General features: G+C 42.2%; 1 protein-coding gene across 1 annotated transcript in view; it reads right to left on the reverse strand.

The window, feature by feature from the left end:
- Nucleotides 1-27,521, reverse strand: part of Clvs1 (clavesin 1) — a 220,092-nt gene that overhangs the window by 25,529 nt on the left and 167,042 nt on the right. Inside the window, exons 4-5 of the mRNA XM_047553881.1 lie at nucleotides 27,181-27,291; nucleotides 23,383-23,618 (exon numbers count right to left, since the gene is read on the reverse strand). Coding sequence (XP_047409837.1) covers nucleotides 23,383-23,618; nucleotides 27,181-27,291 — 347 coding nt within the window. The remainder of the gene's footprint in view (nucleotides 1-23,382; nucleotides 23,619-27,180; nucleotides 27,292-27,521) is intronic.

The raw sequence follows: 27,521 nt of genomic DNA on the forward strand, positions 1-27,521 counted from the left end.
TTTAACCAAAACCTAGTGTGTGTGTGTGTGTGTGTGTGTGTGTGTGTGTGGACATAGTTGATGCCTTCATCTTCTAGTTCTTCTTAAAAGGGGACTTCCTTCCCTCACCTCAAATAGAACTGAGAGGATTCACCAGGAGTGGCTCATTCAAATGACATGCCTAATTCCATTCATTCGTTTATTCATTATCTTAAAAGTTAAAAGAACTCATTGAAAGGCCTAATTTATTACTAAAGAAAAGCTCTCTGATTAGAAAAGTCTGTCTTTTTATCTGGGGAATATTTGGAGGAGAAGTATTTCAGAAACTCACAGTTGGGAAACTGAGACTATCTTGCTTTTCTACTTTTCATTTTGTCCATGTCCACGTTGTGAGCTTGTATTATATGTTAAATGAAGAAAGAGGGTGGGGGGCAATTTATGTGGACAAGGACCTGTCACCTGCTTCTGGCACTTGTTTATCTCTCATTTGGCAGAGGATTCTAGGACTCAGCAGTGAAGTCAACAGCTAAACACAGGTAGGAAACCCCTCAAGTGAGTCACAGTTGTGCCTTATAGAATCAACATTTACTTATTAGGCCCTTATAGAATTAACAATTATTTATTAATGCTGGGCATTAGTGTAGGTGCTGGTCCACAGGACTTTACCAATCATATAAGCACCTGTTTATAGAGCTGGTGGGGCTAATACAGACAAGGAACCCAGAAGCAAATAAAAGCTTGGGAAAGACTGCAAATCACATGCATCAGGGTGCTGAGATAAGGCCTGGGAAATGGGGTCCTGCTACTGCAGTGAGGATGTGTCTTCACCAAGATGAGCATCCAGCAGTGCTGTTCATCTGACCAGTTATCCAACCTCACTCTGTCTTCCACCTGCAGTAAGAACACAGTGTTTGAAGACTCCCACAGTAGCAGGAGAATTATTTGGGTCTCAGGGAGGCCAAGGGCAGCCATGGAATTCACCCTGTACTGGATGCTGCAAAGGGGTCTTGCATCAATATCTTTGTCAGCAGTCAGAAACACTGACTGGGGACAGACCAGGGATTTGCAGGCTCAGAGAGGAGGCAGGAATTAAATGTCAGCTAATGAATCTGATTCAATCTGCAAGAACCAGGATGGAAGTGCCATTGATGATAGTGAATTCAATCACAAATGTATTGCATTTATTCTTTGACTGAACATCCTTGTGGGAAATAAAGACTCATAAAAAGCGATGTTGACATAAGTTATTACTTCAGTCATTATGGGATACTCATGGCAGGCTGACCTTGCACCTAACAAAAAGTAAAGCTAACAATAAAGTCGGAGTCTCTGAAAAAACAAAACAAAATGAATGCAGTGTTCTCTTTCTACCTCTGACCCACAATTACTTTCTCAATAACACCATTTTCAGCACTGCAACTCATTATTCAACCTCGAAGATGTTTCATATACATAATTTAAGCTACATGGATGATTACTGTGATTCAGTTAGATCATTGTTTTGCTTTGATTCAAATTAAAGGAACTTTAGTGACTAGGGGTGTAGCTCAGCAGTAAAGTACTTGCCTAATGTGTGCAAGGTACTGAGTTCCATCCCCAGCACCACAAAATTAAGGATAACTTAGTTTAAATTGAAGGTTGTTTTCAAAGTAATATAAAAGTCAGATTTTAAAATAATACATCTAGGTCAGTAGCCTGAACTATGACTTTAGTCAAACACCAAAAACTATATAGGGGTATAAATACCTGAGTTAGGTGAGTTCTTATGAGAATATTCTATTTATATTTTCTCCTATTTGTTTACTCATGCTTCATTCAATGAATAGGTATTGGACATTTATTTCTGACTTGCCTCTGATCTACGCAAGAGAAAACTAATTTTAGAAAACAAACTTCTGGTCCTATTGAATCCCTCTTTCCCAAACTGAGCTCCCTGTCTGTGTTCTTGTTCCCATACCCTCTGGACAACTTGGAGTCATTATTTCACTGTGAAACCTCTTTCTTACATGTCAAATTGCAGAGCTAGATCTCAGGGTGATGTACTCTTGCCTATTTTCCATTAAATCATGTTGGTGGGAAACTGGTCATCACTCAGCCCTCATGGGTCAACACTCAGGTCTCCTTATATGCATGAGGCACCACCTACCTTCACTTCCTTTCATATAAACAGAGATTGCATGATCAAGCACTTCAATCTTTCTCCTGGCTATACACGGAGCTCCTTTAATCAAAATCGCACCTCTGGATAACCCCAACAATATTATTGTCCTGTCAGTTACAGGAGGAGTGATAGCAGCTGAGATTACACTGCCCGGGTCACTGTAAACTAATTATCACACTCCCACCAGCCCTTAAAACTGTCTTCTACCTTCTGTGTTTCTGCCAAAGCAATTTCAAGCTTTTCCTGATTCTCCACAAATTTCAGTCCATGTACCTCTGTACCATCTTTCCTAAAATACCTCCTGCACACTACTCTAATCTCACTCTCAAAACTCGCCTTACTTCACTGGAAAAATGGAGGCCAACAGACCATGGGAGCCTCCTAGCTTCAGAGCACCTCGTGTACAAGTGTCTGGTTATATTAAAGGCAGCTCTCTCCTCTGAGAAAGGCAGAAACCTCCTCCACTCAGGCTCTGGGCCCCAACCCATCTCACCTGCTTGGTGTTACCAGTCATTCCCTCCCCTACATCTTCAACTTCTCCCTCTTAACTGGATCATTGCTATTGGATATTGGGATACCCAGTCTCCCAATTTTCTATACAATAGGAAGAAGGTGAAGGAGATAAAGACAAAAAACATTTTGTGAAGAAAAAATAAACAAACAAAAAAGATCCTCTGGATCTTCACATGCCTCTTCACATACAAATAAACCCTCCACCTTCACTGCCAAACTTCACAAATGAAATGTTTCTATTATCTTTCTCTGATCTTTGTCCCATCTACTTTGGAGTCCTTGCATTCATAGGGCCACTCATGTGATTCCATCACAGCTCTTGTTATGGCTACCAATGACATTCAAGTTATGATGTATGCCTTCTGATTTTCATCTAACTTGATATCTCAGAAGCAATAGACTTAACCACTCCATCCTTGTTGAATCTCTTGCCCTCTGCATTTGACTTCTGAATACCACATTTGGTTTACCTTCTACAATTCCAAATGCTCCTTCATGTCTTGGGCTCTATGAACTTCAAATATGTGATTTCCTTGCAACTCAAGCAAACCTAAGCACACTATTTTCTCTTCTCATCCTACAAGCTTTCCCTGGGACTCCTCCTCCATCCCCCTGCCTTGTATTCCTTTCTGTATACTTTCAAATCCCTAGTTTATGCCCATTCTAGAATTTTCTTCTGAGCCTTAGAACTGCATATCTAACAGACTACTTATCTGCATATCACACAAAGCCTTCATACTAACTATGTCCAAAATTGAATTCACAATCTTTTTCTCAGTTAGCACACCTTTGAAAACAGTAGAATTCATCCAGTTACACATGCCTGAGATTTTTGGTTATTCCAAAAACTTCTTCCCTTTATTTCCATATCTACTTGATCATCAAGTCTTGTTTATTTTACCCACTGAATATTTCTGAGTCCATCTTTTGCTATCTGCATGCTCACTCCCCCAATCCAAGCTACCATGATCTCTCACTTGCACTACTGCAATGGCCACAGATACTCTTTCCACACTCTTCCTTTCTCCAAGCCATTCTCCTCACAACAGAGCGAGTTTTTTGTTTTGTTTGTTTGTTTTTTTATTAAACCTTTGTTTTCATCTCTTTCCTCTGCTTAAAACCTTTCTGCAACTTCCCTTGTTCCTAGGATAAAATCCAATAGACTTATCAGGTCCTACTCAGATCTGCATGGCAAACTCTTGATACTTCCCCATTTATTCTTCCCCATGCTTTCCGCTTACCAACCTCTCTGTTCTTATTTCTTTTTGTTTTAATTCTGCATTTCATTGAATTAAGATGTCATCAATTGTAGGATATGCCCTGATTCCAGAGATTTTTAGTGTGAAAACAATACATATTATAATTGGTAAAATATCGCAGTCCCTGGAATTGTCCCTGACCCTCCCATATGCAGAGCATTTGCTCTCATTCCTCCCCCTTTGCCTGGAAAACTCTCTTTATTATCCTCAAGTCTTATGTGTGACTTCCTCAGGGAAGTCCTTCCTGACCACCTTTCCTCCTGAGACTGGATTAAAACCCGTAGCCTCATGATACACTGTATGTAATTATTCAAAGCACTTGCATGGCCCGGAGATAGCTGTTTATACAGTAATGTATTTAAAGTTGTCTTCTTCATAGATCACAGACTTGGACATGCAGGATTTGTGAGCCTGTTTACAGCTCCATCCTCAGCAGCTAATATTTGCCCTTCACTTAATCCCACAGCACAATAATAAGGTAGATCTATTATTGCACCCTTTAAAGAGAGGAAGGCAAGTCACAGATAGATAGCTACTCAGGTGTGTAGTCAGCTCTCCATCACTGTGATGAATAAATAAGAAAAACAACTTAAGGCTGGAAAGATTTATTTTGACTCACAGTGCCAGAGGTTTTGGTTATGGTTGACTAGTTCCATTGCTATGGGCCTGTGGTGAGGCAGAGCATCATGGTGGAAATGTGTGGCAGAGGAGTGCTACTCAGTTCATGGCAGCTGGGAAGCAGAGGTGGGGGCAGAGACAAGATATACCCTTCCAGGGTACATTCCCAGTGATGCACTTCCTACGGCTAGTCCTCACCTCCTATAGTTTTCCATCGCCTTCCAATAATGTCATCAAATTATGAATCCATCAATGGATTAATCCACTGATGGAGTCAGAGTCCTCATGATATAATCATTTCCGAAAATCTTCACCTCAGAACATTGCTACACTGGGAACCAAGCCTTCAACACACGAGACTTTGGGGTCATTTCAGATTTAAACCAAAACATCAGATCACACAATTACTCATTTGAACTCATGCAATCTGATTTCAAATCCTGTTCCCTAGATAGCCTTCTATCCTATATTATATTTTGGCACCCAGTAGATACTCAATAATTGTTTACTCAGTGAATGAATGAAAATATACAAAGATAAAGGGGCTGTAAATGTTAATTGAAATCCAGTGAATGGAAGAAATAATGATGAGGAGATAGTAATTGATAACCTTTTTTATATTATGTATAATTTTAATGTCTCATAGACAACCTATGTGGCAACATGGATTAGGAGTCAAAAACATTTGGGATTGAATACACTTTTGTGTGATTAATGACAAGAACTATCTTTTTTTTTATTAGTGCATATTACACAGAGTAATGGATAGTAATGGATAATCTTAGAGAAAATTTCAAATCCTAATCAAACATTGATGACAACAATCATGTTCCTGTCTTATCCTATTATGGGTGGTGGATCTTCTTCTTCACTCTACAAAACAGAGTACTCCTAACTGCACTTATTATCACATAATGCTGCCTTCCTTCTTTTCTTTCTATATTGTTTCCTTCATCCTTCTTTTCTGCTTCCCTCCTTTCCTCTACTCTCTCTTCCCCGCTCTGTCTCTCCATTCCCTTTTTAGTAAATAGACCCTGATTACCTGTTGTATACTAAGGGATATGTGAAGCCCAGGATACACAAGAGTGAATTAAACCACTCCACCCCTGCCCTTGCAGAGCATATAACCTGTAGAAGGGAGATTAAATCCATAAGAAAACCAACAAATATACAACTATAGTATTGTGATCTCTGGAGAAGGAAGTGAAGTTCATTGACACAGAATAGCAGGGTATGTCAGGAGGGACTCAAGGGCATTGGGAGGATGAAGAACTCCCTTCAGGCATGTGACCAGATCTGATGGGTGAGAATTTGGCCATGAATGAGAGAAGAGTAGCCCAGAGCAGGGTAGTTCTGGAGTAGGGAACAACCCAGTGCAACTAGGGCTGAGCAGACCAGGGAGTAGCCTGGGGTCAAGGTGAGCAGCCTCCAGATGACACAGGAGGCTAGTGGGAAGCCTTTGGGTGGTGTTAGGCAGAGGGGAGGCATCATTGTGTTTCCAAAGACTACGGTCAAGACCACATGGTTAGTAAATTAGATAAGAGGGTTGGGGAGGAAGGAAAAACACAAGTAAAGACCAATAAAGATGGACTTGTCATCCAGACCAGAGGGCAGACTCAGACTGGAATAGAGTGGAGAATGAGGTCAAGGCCTTTTTTGGCAGATGGGAGGAAGAGAGAGAGAGGGGTGCTGTTCACTAATAATTCCCTTTGCTTGGCTTTCCTTCTGTTCTCTGAACTCATGTGCCTGACCACATTCTGGGTACAAATTATATTGGCTCTATGCAAAAATTAATGCAAAGAAGAGGGAAATGACCAATTTAATTGGTCAGTCTGACTGCTGGTCAGGAACCCAGAGCATCTTCCTTTGAGTCCCTGTACCTCTTCATTGCCTGTTTCTCTGTTAGGGGTTGGGGATTTTTGTTTTAAGTGACAAACTTTCATTTAGGAAATCAAATCTATAACAAAATGGAAATCCCTATGCATAATTATGGGAAGGAAAGAACAGTAATATTTGTTTTTCTATAGTGCTCTGCAGTTTACATTCTCATTCTGTTGCCATTTGACTTTTAACAGGGGCTTCCCAAGGTCATGCAGATCTTCATATCTGCTTAAAGTTAGGGAAGCTGAGATTCAGTGAGTTGAAGTGACTTGCCCAAGTTCACCAAGCTAAAGAAGTCAGTGAAAGGAAGTGATCAGATTGGAAATAAAAACAAAAAGGAAAATAAAAGTAACCATAACCTCAAGGTCACAAAGCTGAAGCATGCAGGCTGAGACTAGAATGTGGTGCTGTGTACCTGCAGTCCCTGGGACTTATCTTGATGAGCCCAGAGCCAAGTGAAGGGCCTTACTGCTGCCTATCACCATAATAACAGGAACCCAGAGAGGCACATTCTAAGTGAGACTGCAAAGGAGTTTCTAACGAAATACTCGACATTCATAGCCCTGATGTAAAAATTCACATACTGTAGTTTGAACATGTTAAATGATGTCTACAAAAAAGTCAGGCCAACACTAGAAACTATATAGAACTAGTGTTCTATATTAAAGTTGCACACAGTTTTGAAGCATAACATTGCAGAGTTTTTTGCCATGTACTATGTCAAAAAGAGACTTAAATATCAGAATCCCATTTGGGGTGCCCCAAGAACTCAACATTTTCTTAAAGGTTATTTGCATAAGCCACAAAAGTGTTTACTTTCCTCCATGGGATCATTAAGTTTATGGGAGAGGTTCATTGCTCACCAGATGTTGGGAACAAACAGCATCAGCTTAATTGGAACTGGGCAGTGTTTGCTTATTAATAGCAATGTGTCACAAGAAATAAATATGCCTTGTCTTTCCTACCTGGGCTCTATCTCCCTTTCCAAGTAATTGCATCTAAGCATGGTGCATCAGCACATAAGAATCTTCAGAGCATGCACGTGAGTAATCACAGTTTGCTTTAGAAACTCTTCCCAGGCAGTTCACCCACATCCATTCATTTCCTTCTAACTCAAGCCTATTTCTTTACTTTGCCAGTTGCTTAGAAATCTTTATCTCATAATTTTTCCGGTCATTCTTTAAAGAGAAGAAAAAGCATGGTCCTTTATACAAGGTTTTAACTAGCCCCATTCATTTTCTTATCAACTAAATTCATCATATAGATTTTCTTTCACTCCACTGTTCCATGGCTAGAGGGGAAGTGCTTGTAAAGAGATGGACCCCTTCATTTCTGCCTCAGAAGAGAAAACAGTGTAAAAAAACAGTATATCTGTCTCAGCCAGATGCACAAATAACAACGAGGCTATGCAGCTATTTTTCTTCATTCTTTAAGAATTGTTAACAAATTCCTTTTGCACGTGTAGAACACTCCAGCATCCAATAACAGACATAAAACACCAGGTAATTTATGGCTTACTTAGAATTCTCTACTTCTAGAAGTTACAACATCTCAGTCATTAGCAACCTGAGTAGCAGTGACACACCAAAACCAAGAAGTTAATCCTATTTGAGGTGGGTGCCAAACACCAGACAACTTAGGAACAGTAGAAACTGTGTGTCATTCATTAAGAAATGATATACAATATAATGTTATTGAACCTAAGAGTCACATGGAACATCTGTTCATAGGCCACACAATACAATGGCACCCGTGCCCTGGCTACTCAGAAGACAAGGGTCCCCCTGTTCTCAACACAGCAGCCTCTGATTCTTTTCATGTGGATGGCATTTCACGATGATGTATTACCTCTGCCGGAAATGAATCATTATCCAGCAAATGTACAAATTCACCCTATAAAAGGTGGACTACATGTTGAAAGATCACCAAGATCATGGCAATTCTACTGACAGCTGAAAAACAGTTAAACTGACTTCTACCACCCAGGCAGGGGCCAACACAGAACAACACAGCTTGAAGTTTCATCTGGCTCAAAGCTTTAAACTCAATTCAGCATTCTCTTCACCTCTAGTCCCCCAAAATCAGATGATTAACAATATCTTTATGATATCTCCTTACTTTTTCCACATGGAATCTAGAAGAGGCATTTTAGGGAACATGAGAATTAAGGTTTTGGGTCAAAAAAAAAAAATCAAAAGTAGACCTTTTAAGGCAGAGCCAACAAAGTCCCCAAAGCATTGACTACTCCATATAATGCTAGGCTGAATAGCTTCTCTGAACTTGGTGAGTGCTCTGTACTGTTTTAATTGGGGAAGGAGCTAAAGTCTTCCAGGTTTTTTTCTCTATAAATAGTTTTCTGAATCTGTGACATAACTTTCTATTACTTCGACACATACCTGAGATTATCAACTTGTAAGGAGAAAAGCTGTATTTTGGCACATGTTTTCAGTGGTTCCAGTCCATGATCAGTTGATCCCATTTCTTTCAGGCCTGCAGTAAGGCAGCACACAGTGGAACAAAACTACTCCTTCATGGCCAGGAAGTGAAAGAGAGAAGAGACTAGAGTCCTCCAAGCCCCTTTGAGAGTACAATGCCAATCACCTATAATTTCCTACTAGTCCCACCTCTGAAAATTCCTCCACCTTCCAATAGCACCAAGCAGGAGACCAAGCCTCTAATACATAGCCTTTTTGTATGTTGGACAAAACCATAGCAAGTTTTCTGATGAGTGCTAGTGGTTAACTTTGTCGACAGTTAAGCTGCACCAAAAATTTATTTTGGGATTCCTAGAAATTATAAGAATTGAATTTTGACTTTAAATGTATAGCATTCTTAGTTTTTTTAAGCCTGGAAGCAAACATCACTAAATATAAACACACATCAGAGAAGGCTGAGTCATGGCCATGTCACATCAACCCAGGACATCAGCACAGAATTAATAACCAAAATGTTGTATCTGTGTTCTTGGGCTTGAGTGGTGCAATGTTGTCACTATTTTCATTGAGACCTCTGCTGACACTGGTCTTTCAATTCTATAAGAGACAGGAGCATGTGATCTCAGCCTAGAGAAAATGCTCATCAAATGATTGTCAAGTGGAAGTGGACAGGCTGGGCATGGCCATTGCTTTCTGTCTCGGATTCTGCACCTGTGAGAGCAGCTCTGTAGGAATCTTTCAAGTCAGTCTGGCTCTACTTTTCCTCAAATCGTTTCTGACTTGGGAAGCTGGAGCAATTGTACTACAGGTAGAGGGATTACGGTCCATTCAGCTCATGTGCTTCACAGGAAAAGTAAAAATGTCCCATTGTGCCTATGGTCACTTCTGGGATTCTGAGAAGGAGCCATGGCTCCACTCTTAAAAGACTTGGGCTTTCTCTTTCAGTGCTGAGACATGAATATTTATTTGGTAAGCTCATGAATTGAATAAGGCTACAACGCCAGATAGTACATTTAAAACAAAAAAGATTTTTTTTTTTTTCCTTTTATAACAGGGCTACCAGATTGAGCCCAGACTGAAATGCAGATGCTTCTGAGCACACCAGGGAGAAGGCTCCAGGAAACACAGAGGATGAAAATCATTAAGACTCAGCCCAGTTGGATTTCCATGAACCTAAATCAGCTTCCTGACTTTCCATTTCAATCACTGGATCAGTGCTTTCCAAAAGTCTCTAGGAGACAAATGCACTGTGAGATGCTCAAAACTAGTCTACCCAGAAGAAATCTTAGGACAAAATAGGTTTATTGATACAGAGCTTTTTCCCTGCAGGACTTCTTAGAACGCTGGCTATGACAATTAGAGGAAGAGAAATATTTTTTGAACCTTAGAACCAGTGTAAAAGGCAATTCTTTGCATCATGTACTTGTATTTTTTGAACTAAAAATATTAAATATGTATGAAACATATGTCATGTGCAAGAAGAAGTTAGAGGTGTGATTATACAGAAAAATACCCAAACTTAAAGTCAGGAGGCTTAAACTTGAGTCCCAGCTATTTCATATAAGTAGTAATGAGCAAAAGGATTAAGCAGATATTTTTATGAAGTCATTAAATATTTTATAAAACTTTATGGAAATTTCACATGTACTATTATGGTTTGGATATGAGGTGTCCCCCCAAATCTCCTACTAATTCAGGAGTTCAGGAGTACTCAGAGGTGAAACAATTAGATTAAGAGAGTTGTAACCTGACCAGTTCATCCTAGTGTGAAGGAACTTACTGGGTGGTAACTGAAGGTAGGTGGGTGGAGGAGGTGGGTTACTGCAGGTGTGCCCTGGAAGGGTTCATCTTCCCTGTAGTCCCTAACCCTTGCTCTCTCTGCATTTTGGCCACCTTAAATAGAGCAGCTTCCCCCTGCCACACCCTTCTACCATGATGTTCTGCCTCACTTCTTTTTAATAATATTATTGTCATTTTAATTACTTTATCAGCAATAAAAGCTATAACCAGAAATTAACTAAAAATATTGCTTAATAACTTAGAGATGTTACAAAATCTATATACTGATTTTTTTAATCATGCACCTAATTTATAGAAAAGAAATTTTGAGCTTACTAAGCCTGTAAATAGGACTATTGTTTCCCAACACAGGATTTTTTTCTCCTCTTTCCTATCCCACAAAAGTTCCTTTTGTTTGGGTACTATCCCTCCCATGTAAGTCAGGTGCAGAGGTCTGCCTGGAATTCTCCAAGTGTGCTGGATGTAGTGGAGAGAACCTGGGTTCTTGTGGTCATCACTAAGTCACTGGCAAAGTATTTCGGAAGTCACTTTACTTTGAGACATCTCAAATGTGAAATAATATATTTCCTTTTAATTTAAAGCACTTCTTTTCAGGTTTTCTTTGCAAAAAAATCATAACTGATACAAAGCTACTTACTGCTCTCAATTGGACAATTTTAATAAACTTGGCTACCTATTCTGCAAGTCTAAAACATTCAAATGATGAATCAGATAGGAGGAATGGTATGCTTCACACATTCACCAGCAAGACCAGCAAAGACCACTTGGCCATCATTGGATTTAAGAGAAGAATGCTATTGAAATAATCTATTTAGAGAAATTTCCATCTAAACTAACAATTAAAAAAATCTGCTTAAGGGTTGAGCCACAATTATTGGAGAGAAAAAAAAGAGTTTATTAGAACCACTCATTTGTTGAGAGTTACAGGGATCTTTGATTTTATTCTACATGTGTACCAAAGAGCATTGTTTGAGAAAGCCACTTGGAACTCAGTAGTCATTTGTGCTCAGAATCACATTATAAAAAGTGATTAGTTCCCAAGGACAGTCCACAAAATCCATTTGACTTCAAATGGACCTGAAGCATGCTGGGAACTATGGCAGAAGTTAGGAGGAAAAGCAGCATGTATTAACTGGAAATTACAATGTTGTTTCCAACCTCATCTGGCTCAGAGTAATGAGGTACTCTCTAATATGGACATGCAGCAGGGAACATCTCACCCCAGAAACTCCCTATTCATGCTTGGACAGTGCAAACCAATGCTGCCTGACAGTCTATGCTGGGGAATAGAACAGTTGACTAGGTGGAAAACCAGGAGAAGTTACCTTAAAGTTCTTCCCCAATTCTCTTTTTAATTTTTCCACATCCCCATAAGTTTCAAGGGCCTCTAAAAGATATTCTGAATGGTAGATGTTCTTTTCCTCCTTCAGCAAGGAGCCTGATGGCAGATGATAAGATTCCTTTTCACTGGTGCCACTGCCCATCTCCTGCTGCCAGAAATCCCTAGATTAGGGTTTAAGGTTGCATCACAAAGAGCAGCAGGAGTGGACAGGACACCCTGGTGGCTTTGGTGGGGGAAATGAGATGTGTACATAATTGCTAGCTTCTCCATCTAGCTAGTCTTAGATTTTGAGTCTCACATCTAAAGGGACACACTTGTCCCCCAAACCCCAGACCAGCCACAACTTCCTCCATGACATTTCCTGAGAGTCTTCCTGGCTGAAATTAACAGTGCTTCCTTGGAACATGGTGGCAGGCTCTTGCTTCTCCTTGATATCTCCTCTCCAGCTCTGTTCCTGCTAGTTATTTGTGGGTGTCTTTTCTTCCCTACCAGAATATAAGCTCTCTCTTAAGGTTTGAATATGAAGTGTACCCCAAAAGCTCCTGTTAATGCAGGAATATTCAGAGCTAAAAAGATTACATTAGGAGGGCTCTAACCTAATCAGTACATCCTAGTCTGAATGGACTGCTGGGTGGTAACTGAAGGCAGGTGTGGTGAGGCTGCAGGAGGTAGATCACTGGGCGCATGCCCTGAAGGGTATAACTTCTCTGCTTCCTGATCCTGTCATGAACTGAGCAGCTTCTTCCATGAAGTTCTGCCTCACCTTGGGCTAGAGCAATGAAGTTGTCCATCTGGGAATTGAGACCTCTGAAATCATGAGCCCCAAATAAACTTGCCCTCCTTTAAGTTGCTCTTGTTGGGTATTTTGGTCACAGTGATGCAAAAGTTAACTAAACACTCCTATAAGCGGGTTCCATAGGAATCTTATTGAAGACAAGGGGAACCAGTTCTTTCCCTCTGGATGCCGAACTGAAATAGACCAGGTACCCCACCACCACCTAAGATACCCCCCAATCATAATTGTAATGGTTAAACTTCTCCAGGGAATTTCCTCCTCATAATGAGGTTTCTTGTCAGCAGGATTTCTGCAGAGAGCACTGTGGTTGAAACTCCTTCTTTCTTATAAATGCCAGGTTTGCATACAAAAGGTGTGATAGAGTCTATCTCAGGCTTGTTGCTGTATAAAAGATACTATCTCTGTTTTCTTGGTAAACACTTGTAAAACCTCTGTCTATCTTAAGAATATGGGACTAAGAGTAATTATTAAGCTCCCACTGGGTATAGAGGCCCAGAGATTTTTAGGCATTGCCCCTCTGGACCACCGTAGCTTATATAAATCTGCTTCCTAAAAATCCCTTCAGTATCCAGCCTCATCTGTTCTACATCAGAACAACTGGTTGAAGCAATTAGACTAGTGTACCAAGGATGGGTTTTGGAGGTAATGGTTTTTACTCGTCATTTTCATTCACATATTCAATGAGCATGGACAGGTGTCCGCTCAGTGTCTACTGTGTAGTGGACACTGAGTTCTGTTCACCTTACTCCTTTCTTGGGGAGGTGAACAGAAGTTGGACAATGCCTTTTCCCTCCATAATTCATGACCCAATAATGGAAGCTATTACTTCCTTTGACCCTCAACATCATATCAAAGGTAGAATTTGAGGTCAGAACATGTCTGGTCACTCAAAAGAGAAGTAATGCTGTGACTAGTACCCTGAGAAAAGAATGTTGAATTCCTATTATATGCCACTTGGCTTTGGAAATCCAAACATACATAAGGATATGATAGTCTTATGCAAAATATCTCTAGAGATATGTAGGGACAGGTCTCATGAGGTATCAGTTTCCCCATCATGGAGACTGGGAGAGAAACAACATAAAGTACATGGAAGAGCAGGCAACAGAGTGGACATGAATACAGAGCCCAGAGTCAGTCTGCCCAGGTCTGAATCCCAGCTTGGTTATTTACATGCTGTGTGACCTTGCATAGTTGGTTAACATCTTTGAGTCTCAGTTTCCTCATTTGTGAAATGGGAATAATAATAGTACCTTTGTAGTGAGGCTTAAGAGTTATTAAAGGTAAAGGGGCTCAGAATAGTGAGTTGTTTGCATTATTCTGTCATCTGGAATGGGAACAGGTTAGAACTGGTAATGGACAATGTCACAAGCAACCTCTCAGGCACCATAACCAACACTTCACTGAGAATGTTCATGCATTACCTATGGACTAAATGAATTTCCAGATCCCTCCCATCCCAACAGAGGGTTTCTCACACACTTGAGTGTAATATTTGTGTAATATTCATAGCTAGATAGTGTAATATAAAGCCGATACCCCGCCTCCCAACCACTTGTCAATCTGTGCTCTGCCCGCCTCTTACGTTACAGGAATTTCCGGCCTATGCTACAGCCATTTTCCTGCTTCCCATGTTACATCCTAACATGCTAGCTAGCTATTGGTTCACCAGTCAGCTTGCAAGTATTCTCCTCCACTATTGGTTCCTTCCAGCCCGCGAGATTCCAATATTTGGGAGAAGCTACACGCCATCTTTCTCTTTTCCTTTCTTTTCACCCTGGAGTGGACACGCTAGTCATCCACATAATAAAGTCTCTTGCATGAGGCCTCGTATCTGTGGTGCATTTTTCTGGGAGCTATTGTCGAGCCGCAACTGAGACGGAAGTGTGCAGCGGCAGCTAGAATCGCCGCGGGTCCCGAGCTGAGCTGCATTTTTCCTTACATTTGGTGCTGTGGACTCGGGATGGGTCCTTCTGCTGACTAAGCAAGCAGAAACCCTCCAATGCCCCAATGCCCACGGACACAGGCTCACCTTTCATTTACCTGGACGCCCAGTTTTCTGCATGCAACACCGGACTCCAAATTGGTGAGTTCCCCTTAGGCAGGTCCCCTAGGCCACTTAAACACACCTCTGCTGACCTGAGAAGCAACTGTTGAGTATCCAGGGCTCTCAAGGCTGCTGAGGTGTGGCGGGTATCCCCAGCCATGACTTTCAAAGTTACGGTTGGTCCCCATAGTCGGTCTCATTTGCCGGGTGAATTCCTGATTTTATGGTGGAGATTCTCTCTCAGGGTTTGAGGCTCATTTTTTTCTCAGCTCTCTCTCTTCGCTCTCGAAATCCTGATCAGGTCCTCAAACCCTCTCGGCTCTATTGCCTGGTAGGCACAGGTGTGTATGACGACCGCATCTTTGCACTACCTTCTCGTATTTACCTAACACATGGTCGTGGGACGCCTCAATCACTAACTCAGGTATTTCTCAGTCTTCGCCATGGGATCTAGGACTTCCACCTTGGCAAACTCGCCCTTGAGATGTTTATTAAACAATCTCAAACACCTTCACCTGTTCCCTGAATTACAGTCAACCTGTCCTTTAGATAGTAAATCAGAATGATCTATTTATGACACCCTAAATTCTAGCATTATACTAGGTATAATTATGTGTATAATTATACTAGGTATAATTAAGTACATATGTGGGCAACCTGGTGAATGGAAAGAGACTTTTCCCCTTCGTGTTTTCCCTTTGTGCTAAACCTAATCTTTGCTCTCCTCAAAAACCTAAACACGTTCTCTTAGCTTCTCCTCCCCCCTTTTAACCCTTCTTTCTCTTCTGAGTTTGATCCAGCTGATGAATCATCTCCTTACAAGCCTCCTACTGCAGAAGCCCCTGTTCATTCCTCTCCTTTGCCTCATTCCATTTCTCCTTCTGCTCCTCCATTCAGCCCACCAAGTCCTCCCACCACGCAGTCTTGTGCACATGTCCTAGCTCCTTTACAGGAGGTGGCTGGCGCAGAGGGAGTAATAAGAGTCCATGTTCCTTTTTCACTGTCTGATCTGTCCCAAATAGAGAAGCAGCGAGGCTCCTTCACCTCCAACCCTGCTAACTTCATTAAGGAATTTCAGTACCTTACCCAGTCTTATAACCTTACCTGGCATGACATTTACATGATCATGTCCAACACCCTAACCCCTGAGGAACGCAGGAGAGTTTGGGAACAGGCGTTCAATTATGCAGATGAGATTCATCAATCCACCCCAGCCCACCCCATTGGGGCTGAAGCAGTACCAGATAGGGAGCCCCTATAGAACTATAATACCAAGGCTGGGTGTCTACCGCGGGATGACTTTCAAACCTGCGTCCTTGCAGGTCTCCAAAAAGCTGCCATTAAACCCATTAACTATGACAAACTTCAGGAAGTAATACAGGACAGAGCTGAAAACCCGTCAGCATTTCTAAGTCACCTCACAGAGGCAATGCTCAGGTACACTAATCAGGATCCTGAAACCCCGGAGGGATGGCAGCTACTTATGACTTATTACTTTTCCCAAAGTTACCCTGACATAAAGGCTAAATTGAGGTGGTTGGATAGGGGGCCCCTTATCCCATAGCCAGAGGCTCTAGCAGTGGCGTTCAAGGTTTATAACGCAAGGGAAGAAAAAAACCAAAAATTAAAATACCAAATGCTGGCCAAAGCCCTTCAGCCAGCTAGATCTGCCCAATTGTCCACCGCTAGGGGTGCCCAAGCTCCCAGAAGACCTCCAAGCCCATGCCTCAAGTGCGGGCAAGAGGGCCACTGGGCACAAGCCTGCCCCAACCCCTGGCAGCCCCCAAGTCCTTGTCCAAAATGCCACCAACTGGGACATTGGGCAATTGATTGCCCTGGTGCTCAGAGAAGTGCCAGGTCATCCTTGGACCCTCCCTCCGGCAATTTGCTGGGATTGGCAATGGATGAATGAAGGGGCCTGGGACTTCTGCACCCTACGACCATCACCACTCAGGAGCCCCAGGTGACCATTACAGTGGCAGTCAGGCAGATCCCTTTCCTTATAGACACTGGAGCCACCTTCTCAGTGCTGCGGGAGTTTTGGGGACCCACTTCCCCTGCCAAATCCTCTATTGTTGGGGTAGAGGGAAAACCATATAACCCCTTACAAATCCCTCCAATAAGCTGCCACATAGGACAAATTGACTTTTCTCATTCCTTTTTGATAATTCCTTCATGTCCCATTCCCCTTCTGGGAAGGGACATCCTAACCAAATTGGGTGCCTCTATTTCCTTCTCACCCACCATGCGCCTCAGCCACAACTCCCCTGCTATTCCTCTCCTTATGACTCTACAGCTCAAACAGAGTCTTCATATCCCCTTCCTCCCTCCCTGGTTGACCCAAGGGTCTAGGACACCCATACACCCTCTGTAGCCAAATGCTCACCTGTACTCATTCATCTAAAGGACCCAACATCCTATCCAGTCCAGGCCCAATATCCCCTTCCCCAAAGGAGCCTCATAGGACTTAAACCAATCATCCAGGATCTAAGGCAGAAAGGCTTCCTGTGCCCTGCCAACTCACCTTATAACACTCCCATCCTGGCTGTTAGGAAGCCTAATGGGTCTTACCCATTTAGTGCAAGATCTCCGCATCATTAACTCAGCAGTGGTCCCCATCTTTCCCATTGTGTCCAATCCTTATACCCTGCTTTCCTCTATCCCTTCTTCCACCACATACTTTTCAGTGATAGATTTGAAGGATGCATTTTTTACTGTCCCACTTCACCCTAATTCACAGGATCTCTTTGCTTTTACTTGGACTGACACTTTCACTCAAATTTCTTCTCAGCTGACTTGAACAGTTCTCCCACAGGGATTCTGAGACAGCCCTCATCTCTTTGGCCAAACACTATCTCAGGATCGTGCCTCTCTCACATTCATTTCCTCTTTTCTCTTACAGTATGTTGATGATCTTCTTCTATGTAGTCCCTCTCTCAAGGACTCCCAAAGAGACACAGTTAAGCTTTTAAACTTTCTGGCTGACAGGGGTTACAGGGTTTCTCCAGCAAAGGTGCAACTTTCCCAGCCTCAAGTTGTTTACTTAGGAGTCAGCCTCTCACCTGGATTTAAGGTCATCACTGTAGAGAGAAAGGCATTGTTGCAGGACATGCTCACTCCATCCACCAAGGAAGAAAGCCTTTCCTTTTTGGGGTTAGCAGGATATTTACAATCCTGGATCCCCAACTTTTCCATCCTGACAGCTCCCCTATATGAGGCTTCAAAGGGTACTCCCACTGAACCTCTCCTCAACACAGTAAAAGCCCCTTTCCAGACCTTAAGGAAAGCCCTTCTTCAAGCCCCAGCCCTACACCTCCCTGACTTAACCAGACTATTCTACCTGTTTGCCTCTGAGAAAAGTGGGTTTGCCCTGGGGGTCTTAGGACATATGTTTGGTCCCACCTTTGGACCAATAGCATACCTGTCAAAGAGGTTAGACCCCACCATAAGAGACTGGGTGCCATGTCTTAGAGTATTAGCTGCAGAATTTCTCTTAATCCAGAAATCAAAGAAACTTTCCCTTGGGGCTTCCACAGAAGTGCTCTCACTTCATTGTCTGTCTGAGTTTCTTACTTATAAGGGTGTGCAAACGCTACCACCCTGTCGGGTGTTGGCCTTGCAAACAGCTCTTATCGAGGACTCTTCCATTTCCTTTAAATCCAGCCACGCTCTTACCCCTACCTTCTAACATACATGCTTCAGCAAGCTGCCTTGAGACCCTGGAGGAGTTACTCCTCTGCCCCTCCAATGTCCAAGAAGGGGCTCTACACAACCCTACTTTCATATGGTTCACTGATGGAAGCTCTTTTCTCCATGAAGGGATCCGACGAGCTGGATATGCCATTGTCTCTCTTGAAAAGGTGGTAAGAGTCAGGACCACTACCCAACAACACCACCAACAGGCAGAACTAATTGCCCTCACCCGCGCATTCACCCTCGCAAAGGGAGAATCCCTCACAGTCTACACCGACTCCAAATATGCTTTTCACATTATCCTCTCTCATGCTGCTATTTGGAAAGAGAGGGGCCTTCTTACTTCAAAGAGAAATTCCATCGCCAACTCTAGTTACATTCTAAACCTCCTTGAGGCTGCTTGCCTCCCAGAAACTATAGGCCTTGTACATTGCAGAGTCCATCAAACAGACCAATCATTCATCTCTTCAGGCAATAACAAGGCAGATGAGGAGGCTAAAAGGGCTGCCTTGTTGTCCATGCCAGCCCCTATTATGGCTCTCCATAATCCCTTACCTCCACCACCCCCCAACAGGGAAATACTTTCCTACCTCCATCGTCTGTTTCACCCCAACTTTTCTTCACTCTTACAATTTGCTAAAACTCATCTGCAACTGTCCTCCTCTGACATCTCATTTCTGAAGGAACTCTCCTCCTCATGTGAAGTTTGCCCATGAACAAATCCCACAGCTGTCAGGCCCCCCACTTTTCCAACTCACCAAGCCTGTGGCACCATTCCAGGGGTAGACTGGCAACTTGACTTCACTCACATGCCCACAGTAAGAAAATCTAAATACCTATTGGTTATGATAGACACCTTCTAGGGATGGATTGAAGCCATCCCCACCTTTAACAAAAGGGCAATAACTGTCTCTACCTTCATCCTTCATGAAATCATTCCTCACTTTGGAGTGCCTACTTCCTTCCAGTCAGATAATGGACCTGAATTCATTTCCCGAGTTACCCAACAACTTGCCAAGGCTCATGGGGTCCCTTGGCATTTCCACATTCCCTTTCACCCAAAGTCATCAGACAAAGTAGAAAGAGGAAACCGGACTCTTAAAAATGTCTTAACCAAGCTCTCCTTAGAACTTCACCTTGACTGGGTTAAACTCCTGCCCCTTGCTCTTCTGCGTCTTCGCTCACTCCCAAAGAAACCAGCTAATATTTCCCCGTTTGAGCTAATGTATGGTCATCCTATCCTGCCCCCTGGGATAGTGCCCCTTCCTTCCCTTCTTCCTTCTCAAATATCCATTCCTCTCCTAAATCACATTCGAACATTTCTATGGGGTTATATTGATTTCACCCTACCTAAACCTTTATCTGGCCTCCTTACCCAATCTCTTCAAATAGGAGACCAAGTTCTTATTTCTCCTCCTCAGGAGGCCACAATCCCTCTGTCTCCCAAGTGGCAGGGACCCCATACAGTGATCCTGGTCACGCCAACAGCTGTCAAGGTACGAGATCTACCAGGATGGCTACACATTTCTCAGGTTAAGCTCTATTCTCAATCCACTAACCCCTCTCCAGCTCCTAATCCACAGGTTTTCTCCAATCAATACTCAGCCACTCCTGTGGGACCTCTTCATCTCAGACTAAAGATCATGAAGCCCTCCACCCTTTCTCCCATTCCAGAGACTGGGAACCAGACCACTGAAACACCAGACAACCACGCCCAGCCATGAGGACTGGATTCCTGTTTCCTAACCACTAAATTTTTTCCTTCCAATAGAATGCCAGCCAAAAAAGGGGAGCCCCCTATCTTTTTATATAGGAGGAGTGCTACTTTCATGTCAACCAATCAGCTTGTATTACAGGAATATCAGGATCTTGCAGAAATCGGAGCCTGGCTACAGGTGTGCTCCCAGAGGAACTATCGAGTCCCCAACTCCTTCCTGCCACAATGATATCTCTCCCCTGAATCAGCTCTACGTCCACACTCAGCAGGAAGCAATTACAGAAGACTGACCTTCATCCATGTACCCAAAAAGATTTTCTTATAAAATAAAAAATGGGGGAATGTAATGTAAAACCGATACCCCGCCTCACAACCACTTGTCAATCTGTGCTCTGCCTGCCTCTTACATTACAGGAATTTCCAGCCTCCCAACCACTTGTCAGTCTGTGCTCCGCCTGCCTCTTATGTTACAGGAATTTCCGGCCTACGCTACAGCCATTTTCCTGCTTCCCACGTTACGTCCTAACATGCTAGCTAGCTATTGGTTCACCAGTCAGCTCGCAAGTATTCTCCTCCGCTATTGGTTCCTTCCAGCCCGCGAGATTCCAATATCTGGGAGAAGCGTACATGCCATCTTTCTCTTTTCCTTTCTTTTCACCCTGGAGAGGACACGCTAGTCATCCACATAATAAAGTCTCTTGCGTGAGGCCTCCTGTCCGTGGTGCATTTTTCTGGGAGCTATTGTCGAGCCACAACTGAGACGGGAGTGTGCAGTGGCAGCTAGAATCGCCGCGGGTCCCGAGCTGAGCTGCATTTTTCCTTACAGATAGGACAGAAATATTCATCCTGGATGCTCTATTTTGGTGTAGGACATGGATAGACACAGTTATCCCAAGGCCACTTCAAGATGGATGCTTGTCCTTCACCCTGTGCAAACTTCTCCATAATGGGGTGAGTCCTCCTCTGCTTGATGTTAGGTATGTCCCTACATATCTCTAGACTTCATCTAACCACCTGAGCTTCCAACTGCTCTGATAGTTTCTGGTTCACAAATTACTTCCCTGGTAATCTCAAAAAATAATTCTTGGAAAATGTAGATCTGATTATGTCATGTCTCTGCTTAACACACTTTGTCTGGTGAGACATACAGATGAAAACAAAAGTGATGTGGCATTTTCACAGCACCAGGATTATGAGTAAAACTGAAATCTGGTGATACTGAGTAGTTTTTGAGGACCTTGGGAAAGGAAGATTCTCACACATTGCTGGTGAGAGGGTCAATCAGTTGCCTCTGGGTAGTGTGGACTAAAACTCAAAATGCACATAGCCTCTCACCCAGCAACTGCAGGGCTCTGAAACTACCCAGAGGACCTTTCTAGGAAAATGAGGGGAAATATCAAGGATATTTATTGAGACTTTTTGAAATTTTAAATAGAGAACAAAAATCAAAAGCAACCTAAATTTCTACCAATAAGGACATGGTTAAACTGGCATATCTATGTTCTAGAATTCTGTGCACCACGAAAGTATGAGCTAAGTCGAAACGTACTGACATGGAAAGGTGTTATATAACAATGCCATGGGCTAAATTATGTTCTTCCCTTTCCATCCTAGATTCTTTTTTTTTTTTTTTTTTTCTTTTGATGCTGGGGAATCGAACCAGGGCCTTGTGCTTATAAGGCAAGAATTCTACCGACTGAGTTATCTCCCCAGCCCCATCCTAGATTCTTATGTTGAAGTCCTAAACCCCAGTCCCTTAGATTGCAACTGTATTTGGAGATAGCATCTATAAAGAGGTAATTAAGGTAAAATGAAGTCAATAGAGTGTGTCCTAATCCAGTATGACTGATGTCCTTCTAAGAAGAAGAGATGAGAACACAGATGCACACAGAAAGAATACTACATGAAGACACTGGAGAATACAGCCTTTTGCAAGCCAAGGAAGGAGACCTCAGAGAAATAAACCCTGCTGACACCTTGATCTTGCACTTGTAGCTTCCAGAATTGTGAGAAAATAAATTTCTGCTGTTGGCCACTTGATTACATCAGTCCTAACACACTAATTCCCCTATTAGTTGATTTATTTTTAGGGATATGAACAGATGCATGTAATGTATGAAAACCAGAAAGGAAGGGCCCACCCCAGGTTGATAATCATCTTCAGGGAGACTGGAATTGGGATTGGGGATGAAGGGTATTTTAGCTTTAACCATACGGTTTTGATTTTGACAATGAGAGAGTACTCATATTTTTTTCACATATATTTAAAAAGCAACATTCAGGCTAGAAGTGCAGCTCAGGGGTAGAGCACATGTTTAGTATGCATGAGTCCTGAGTTCTATTCCCAGCTGTGCTAAGAAAAGAAGAAGGAGGAGGAGGAGGAGGGGGAGGAGGAGGAGGGGGAGGAGGAGAAACCCACATCCCTGGCACTGTCCTGAATGCAGCATACTTCACCACCTGGAGTCAACTCTCTTTGGAGCTCTCCTCCATGTCCACCGCATCCCCCACTCTCCCACACCTGTTTGCCACACCAGACCACTGTGAGGCCTCCATGCTTTTGTCTGCCCCTCTGCTTGGCATGCTAGTTTCTTTTTTAAAATAAGCATTGATGATCTTCCTCCTTCAGAGTCCAATTCAATTGCCAACCACTTTATAAATATGTTCAAATAGTCTCACTTGGAAGATTTTCTAGAGGCACACCTCTCTGTTCCTTGGAAGTTTATTCAAGTTTATGCCCCTAGTCCCTAATCTGTACTGAAGCCTCATAAATGCTTGTTTGGTTCCAACTGAATAAATGATAGGAACATTTTTCTAGCAGGTTTCTTTGCCATCCAGTATATCTCAAAGGCCAACCATTTCATCTGTGTGTATTAACAAACTCCCAAGAGGCCAGGGCTGTAATCGGGACATAAGCGAGGTCTTAGCCTTGAACTGTTCCTTTAATACAATGGGGACAACCATTTTTCTTGGCCAGTCAAGCTCCATTTGCTTTCAATTCCAGTAAAATCAGCCAAGAATGTATTGCAATTTATTTTATTCAATTCTGTGCCCATGAAGTATTCCATTACTCAATCCACAATAGGACTAAATCAAAAACCCCACTGACCTCTGGCTGCAAATCTCCAACAACACAGTTCTTACCTTTTCATGGGTTTGGGCGAGCATTCTCTCTCTAGGTTGGAGGATGTATGTTTGACGTGCATTGCATTATAGGAAGTGTGAGTATAGTCATTTTCATCACTGTAGTCAGGACCAAGTAACGTCCGAGCCCAAGTTCCCATGTCATAAGGAGGCAAGGTTCCTCCAAATTCAGAGGGCAAGAACTCAGGGTGGATTAGCTGGTGAAGGCTATTTAAATTGTTTCCATGCAGGAAAATCTGGAAAGAAGAAAAAATAATAATTGCCAATAAAAAAATCTGAAATATGACCAAGTATTTAATATAATGCACAATTTAGCAGTGACAAATTAGATGCGCTGCTGACGATCATAGTGTTTAAAGAGGCATTCATTTTGTGCAGTAGCTTAGTCACCATGAGATGTTAATTTATGACTCAGAAAAGGGACTGAATTAATAGTCATAAAATGAAGTTTATGAACAGATTGGGCATTGTTTGGCCACAGACCATATTTAGATATACAAGAGACTGATGTAGACCATCTCAAACCCTGTCCGTGCCTCACATGTATCCCCAGACTGCTCTGTTCTCCCAGCTGGGCCCTCTGGCCATCAGTCTCCCCTGGTCCTGTCCATCCTTCTCAGTCTCTTCCTGAATCTGCCAATCCTGGTTCTCCTGCCTGTCCTCCAAAGAAGTCTTCAATATCTATTGACTTCTATTTTTTTCCCAATGTGTTCATTTAAATCTCACTTCCCCATCATGAGAGAATACCTGAGAAAAAAGATGATGTCATGTACTCCTTTACCATGATCCTTAGCTCCCAGGGTGTTGGTTGGGACAGAAGGTAGAAACTCAATCCATGCTCACTTAATGGAATTAAAAACAGTGACCTGAGAAAGTATTGTGAGATTTTTTTTGTGTGCAGAAATTTTCCGTGTTTTGCTAATATTGGGGGCTCATACCTAAACAAATTTACATCTTCTGAGCAAACAATGGATAATGTTAGAAACTCATCAAACAGGGAAGGAAAAAAAAAAAGTCACATATCATAATTATTTTCAGACAAATCCATGAAATGGGTGAGTCACAAGAAGATAATTACCATTCACTAAAATTTAGAAATTGATTCTGATTTAAAGTTCAAGTCTGTGATGACATTGGCAGGCATGAAATAATTACATGTAACATGTTGAGTTACACATAATTGATTATATGTAATAAGTAAGTTACATCCAAGTTTAAAACCACCAACCATACACACATTCATACACATGTATAAATACAGATATCACACTTAGCCATGATGAAATTTAAATGTGATTTTAAACCACTTAAATACAGGACCTCAGTAAATAAGCACTTGCTACTGTGTTCATTTTAATTTGTCATGTAATGGCCTCATTTAAAGATAAAGGAGAAAAGAAAGGCAAGTACTAAATTCTTCAGAATATTGTAGTGCTTCAAAAATAATGTACATTTTCTGATGCTGCAGTTGGAAATTAATGAATTTTAAGATTTATTTCTTTTTGAAGTAATTCAATTATTCGGCTTTTGCAAAACTCCTTAGAGGGTGCTACAGTATTTAAAGGATGCTAAAGTTAAATACTGTTCCTGGCACTTAAAGTAAACATTTGTATACATGCACTCAACACACCGAATTTTATAAAGCACTAGAAGTGCCATTGAAGGTGGCTATCCCTTCTGAGAGTCCTGTGGGATGTAGGAACACAGAGGCAGGAGGCTGGACCCTAACCTGTCACATTCTGTACTGGACCCATAGCTCCAGAAAGGTCCTTCACTAGCATAGCAGCAGGTGTCCACTGTGGGAGGAATTCCCACTGGCCTCATCCAGGGTAGAAGACGAAGGAACCAGGAAGCCTGAAGCCATATTGGAAACAGCACAGGTGCTTTCTTAGCACTCTATGGAAACCCAGACAGACTACAAACTGTCTCAGAATGTCACCTCCTGATGTTGGTGAGTTCTAGCTCTTAGTCCCTGGAAACAAGGTAATTATTCTTCCTATATTCTATTGCCATGTGTCCTAAGGACTTAGAAGAGTCCATAGTCTGGGATTTAGCCTGGCAGTATGTGAGAGAGGAACCCCTACATCAGTCCTTTCTGAAATCTCAGTGCTATCCCTTGGTCTCCTGTCTCCTGGGCATGGGGGTATACCAAAGGTGTTGTAGGAATGACCCTGGCCAGTTTCCCTTGGGGAGTGGAGCTCCAGACCAGGAGGCAGCTGAAATCAGAAAGGCTAAAAGGAAACTCTGTGGCCTTATTCACAATAGCCAAGATATGGAAACCCCAAGTGTCTGAAGACAGATGAATAAAGAAAAAGTGATATACACTTTCACACATTCTCCCTCTGTGCCCCTGTCTTTAGTTCTCTCTTTCTCTTCTTTCTTTCTTCCTTCCTTCCTTTCTTTCTTTCTTTCTTTCTTTCTTTCTTTCTTTCTTTCTTTCTTTCTTTCTTTCTTTCTTTCTTTCTCTTTCTTCTCTCTCTCTCTCTCTCTCTCTCTCTCTCTCTCTTTCTCACACACACACACACACACACACACACACACACACACAGAGAATGGAATATATTATTTGGCATTTAAAAAGAGATCCTGCCACTTTTGATAACAGATGGACCTGAAGTATGTTGAGTGAATTAAGCCAGGCACTAAAAGATAAATATTGTATGATCACATTTATTTGTAAAATCTTAAAACAAATGAGCTCGCAGAAGCAGAGAGTGGAAAGGTGGTAGCCAGGGTCTGGGGGTAGAAGTGGGATAGATGATGGTGAAGGACTACAGAGGTTCGGTTAAACAGATGAATAAACTGTGGAGATCTGAGGCACAATGCAGTAGCTACTGTTAATAACACTGCACTGTGTACTTGAAATTGGCTAATGGAGTTCCCCACACCAAAAAAGAAAATAAAATAAAAACATAATTGTGTGGCAATGGGTGTGTTAATTAACTCGATTGTGGTGATCATTTTACAATGTATATGTATGTTAAGTCATCAGACTGCACACCTTCAATATATACAATTTTACTTGTAAAGTATCCCTCAGTAAATCTGGGGAAGGGGAAAAAAGAAGAGCTAAATGGTAAAAAGTCACTCAGTGTCTGCTACGGACACTGACTTGCTAAATGACTCCAACAACTCTGTTGTAGGTATTAGTTTCCCCTCATCATGAACAAGAAAACAGATTCAGGATAGTTAAAACAACAACAAAAAAACAAAAAAAAAACACTTAGTTACTCAGTTAATCTGAGTGCCATGAAAGCCCAACTTTGATTAGAGAGATCAGATTTCCAAATTTCAACTGATGTAATAAAACTTTTAAAAGCCTTCTTTCTAAGAGCATTCTTATTTCCCAATGAAGAATACTTTCCAGGCCTATGGATGATGCACAGGACAGTTACCTACCACTGAAGGGCCACAAGAAAAAACAGATTATAAATATTCTTCATAGTGATAATACATTTACGGGATGAAATGCCATTAAAATATTCGATGAACAGCAAGTGACTTGACCCAATACCTCCCCATCTGCTTTTACTGTTAAACGGGCATCTGGCATTTGCGAGCCTTCAAAGTTTCCTTTGGTTTGTCACTGGGACTCTGAAAATAACCCAGTTTTACTGAATTATTGATGACATCCAGACCATTTGCAAACTCCAGCTGAGGCTCAAATGCTTAGGGGTTGCAGTAAAATCATAGTGGAAGATAAGCCCAGAGTAACAGGATGGGGAAGGGGGAACACTGTAATTATCCCTGGTATTCCCAGGGAACTTGGAATTTCTATGGCATGTTTATTCTTATTACCCGTTTCCTGGTCTTGTCTTTAAGGAATGGCTTGATGAGCGTGTACAGGGCGTGAATGTACCAGGGCTGGTTGACAAAATGGACTCCTCCAAAGCGGGCAGGAAAGCTGTCCTGGGAAGGAAAGAGAAAGGCAGGTCAAATAATAAACACTCCAGGTTGGAAGGGATCAGTGGCCCCGCAACCCTGAAAACTACCTGATTGAAGCTCTAGCTTCCTGGTTGAGAAAGGCTGAAGAGCCCGCTCAGCTTCCCAGCTGTTTCAGTTTCCTCTGTTTTTCTTGCCTCCCTCCTCCCACTTTGATGCCAGGACCTGAAAATTGTGCAGCGGTGCCAGCCTGTCTT

The sequence above is a fragment of the Sciurus carolinensis genome, chromosome 1 (genome assembly GCF_902686445.1).
Source record: "Sciurus carolinensis chromosome 1, mSciCar1.2, whole genome shotgun sequence".
NCBI classification, from domain to species: Eukaryota; Metazoa; Chordata; class Mammalia; order Rodentia; family Sciuridae; genus Sciurus; species Sciurus carolinensis.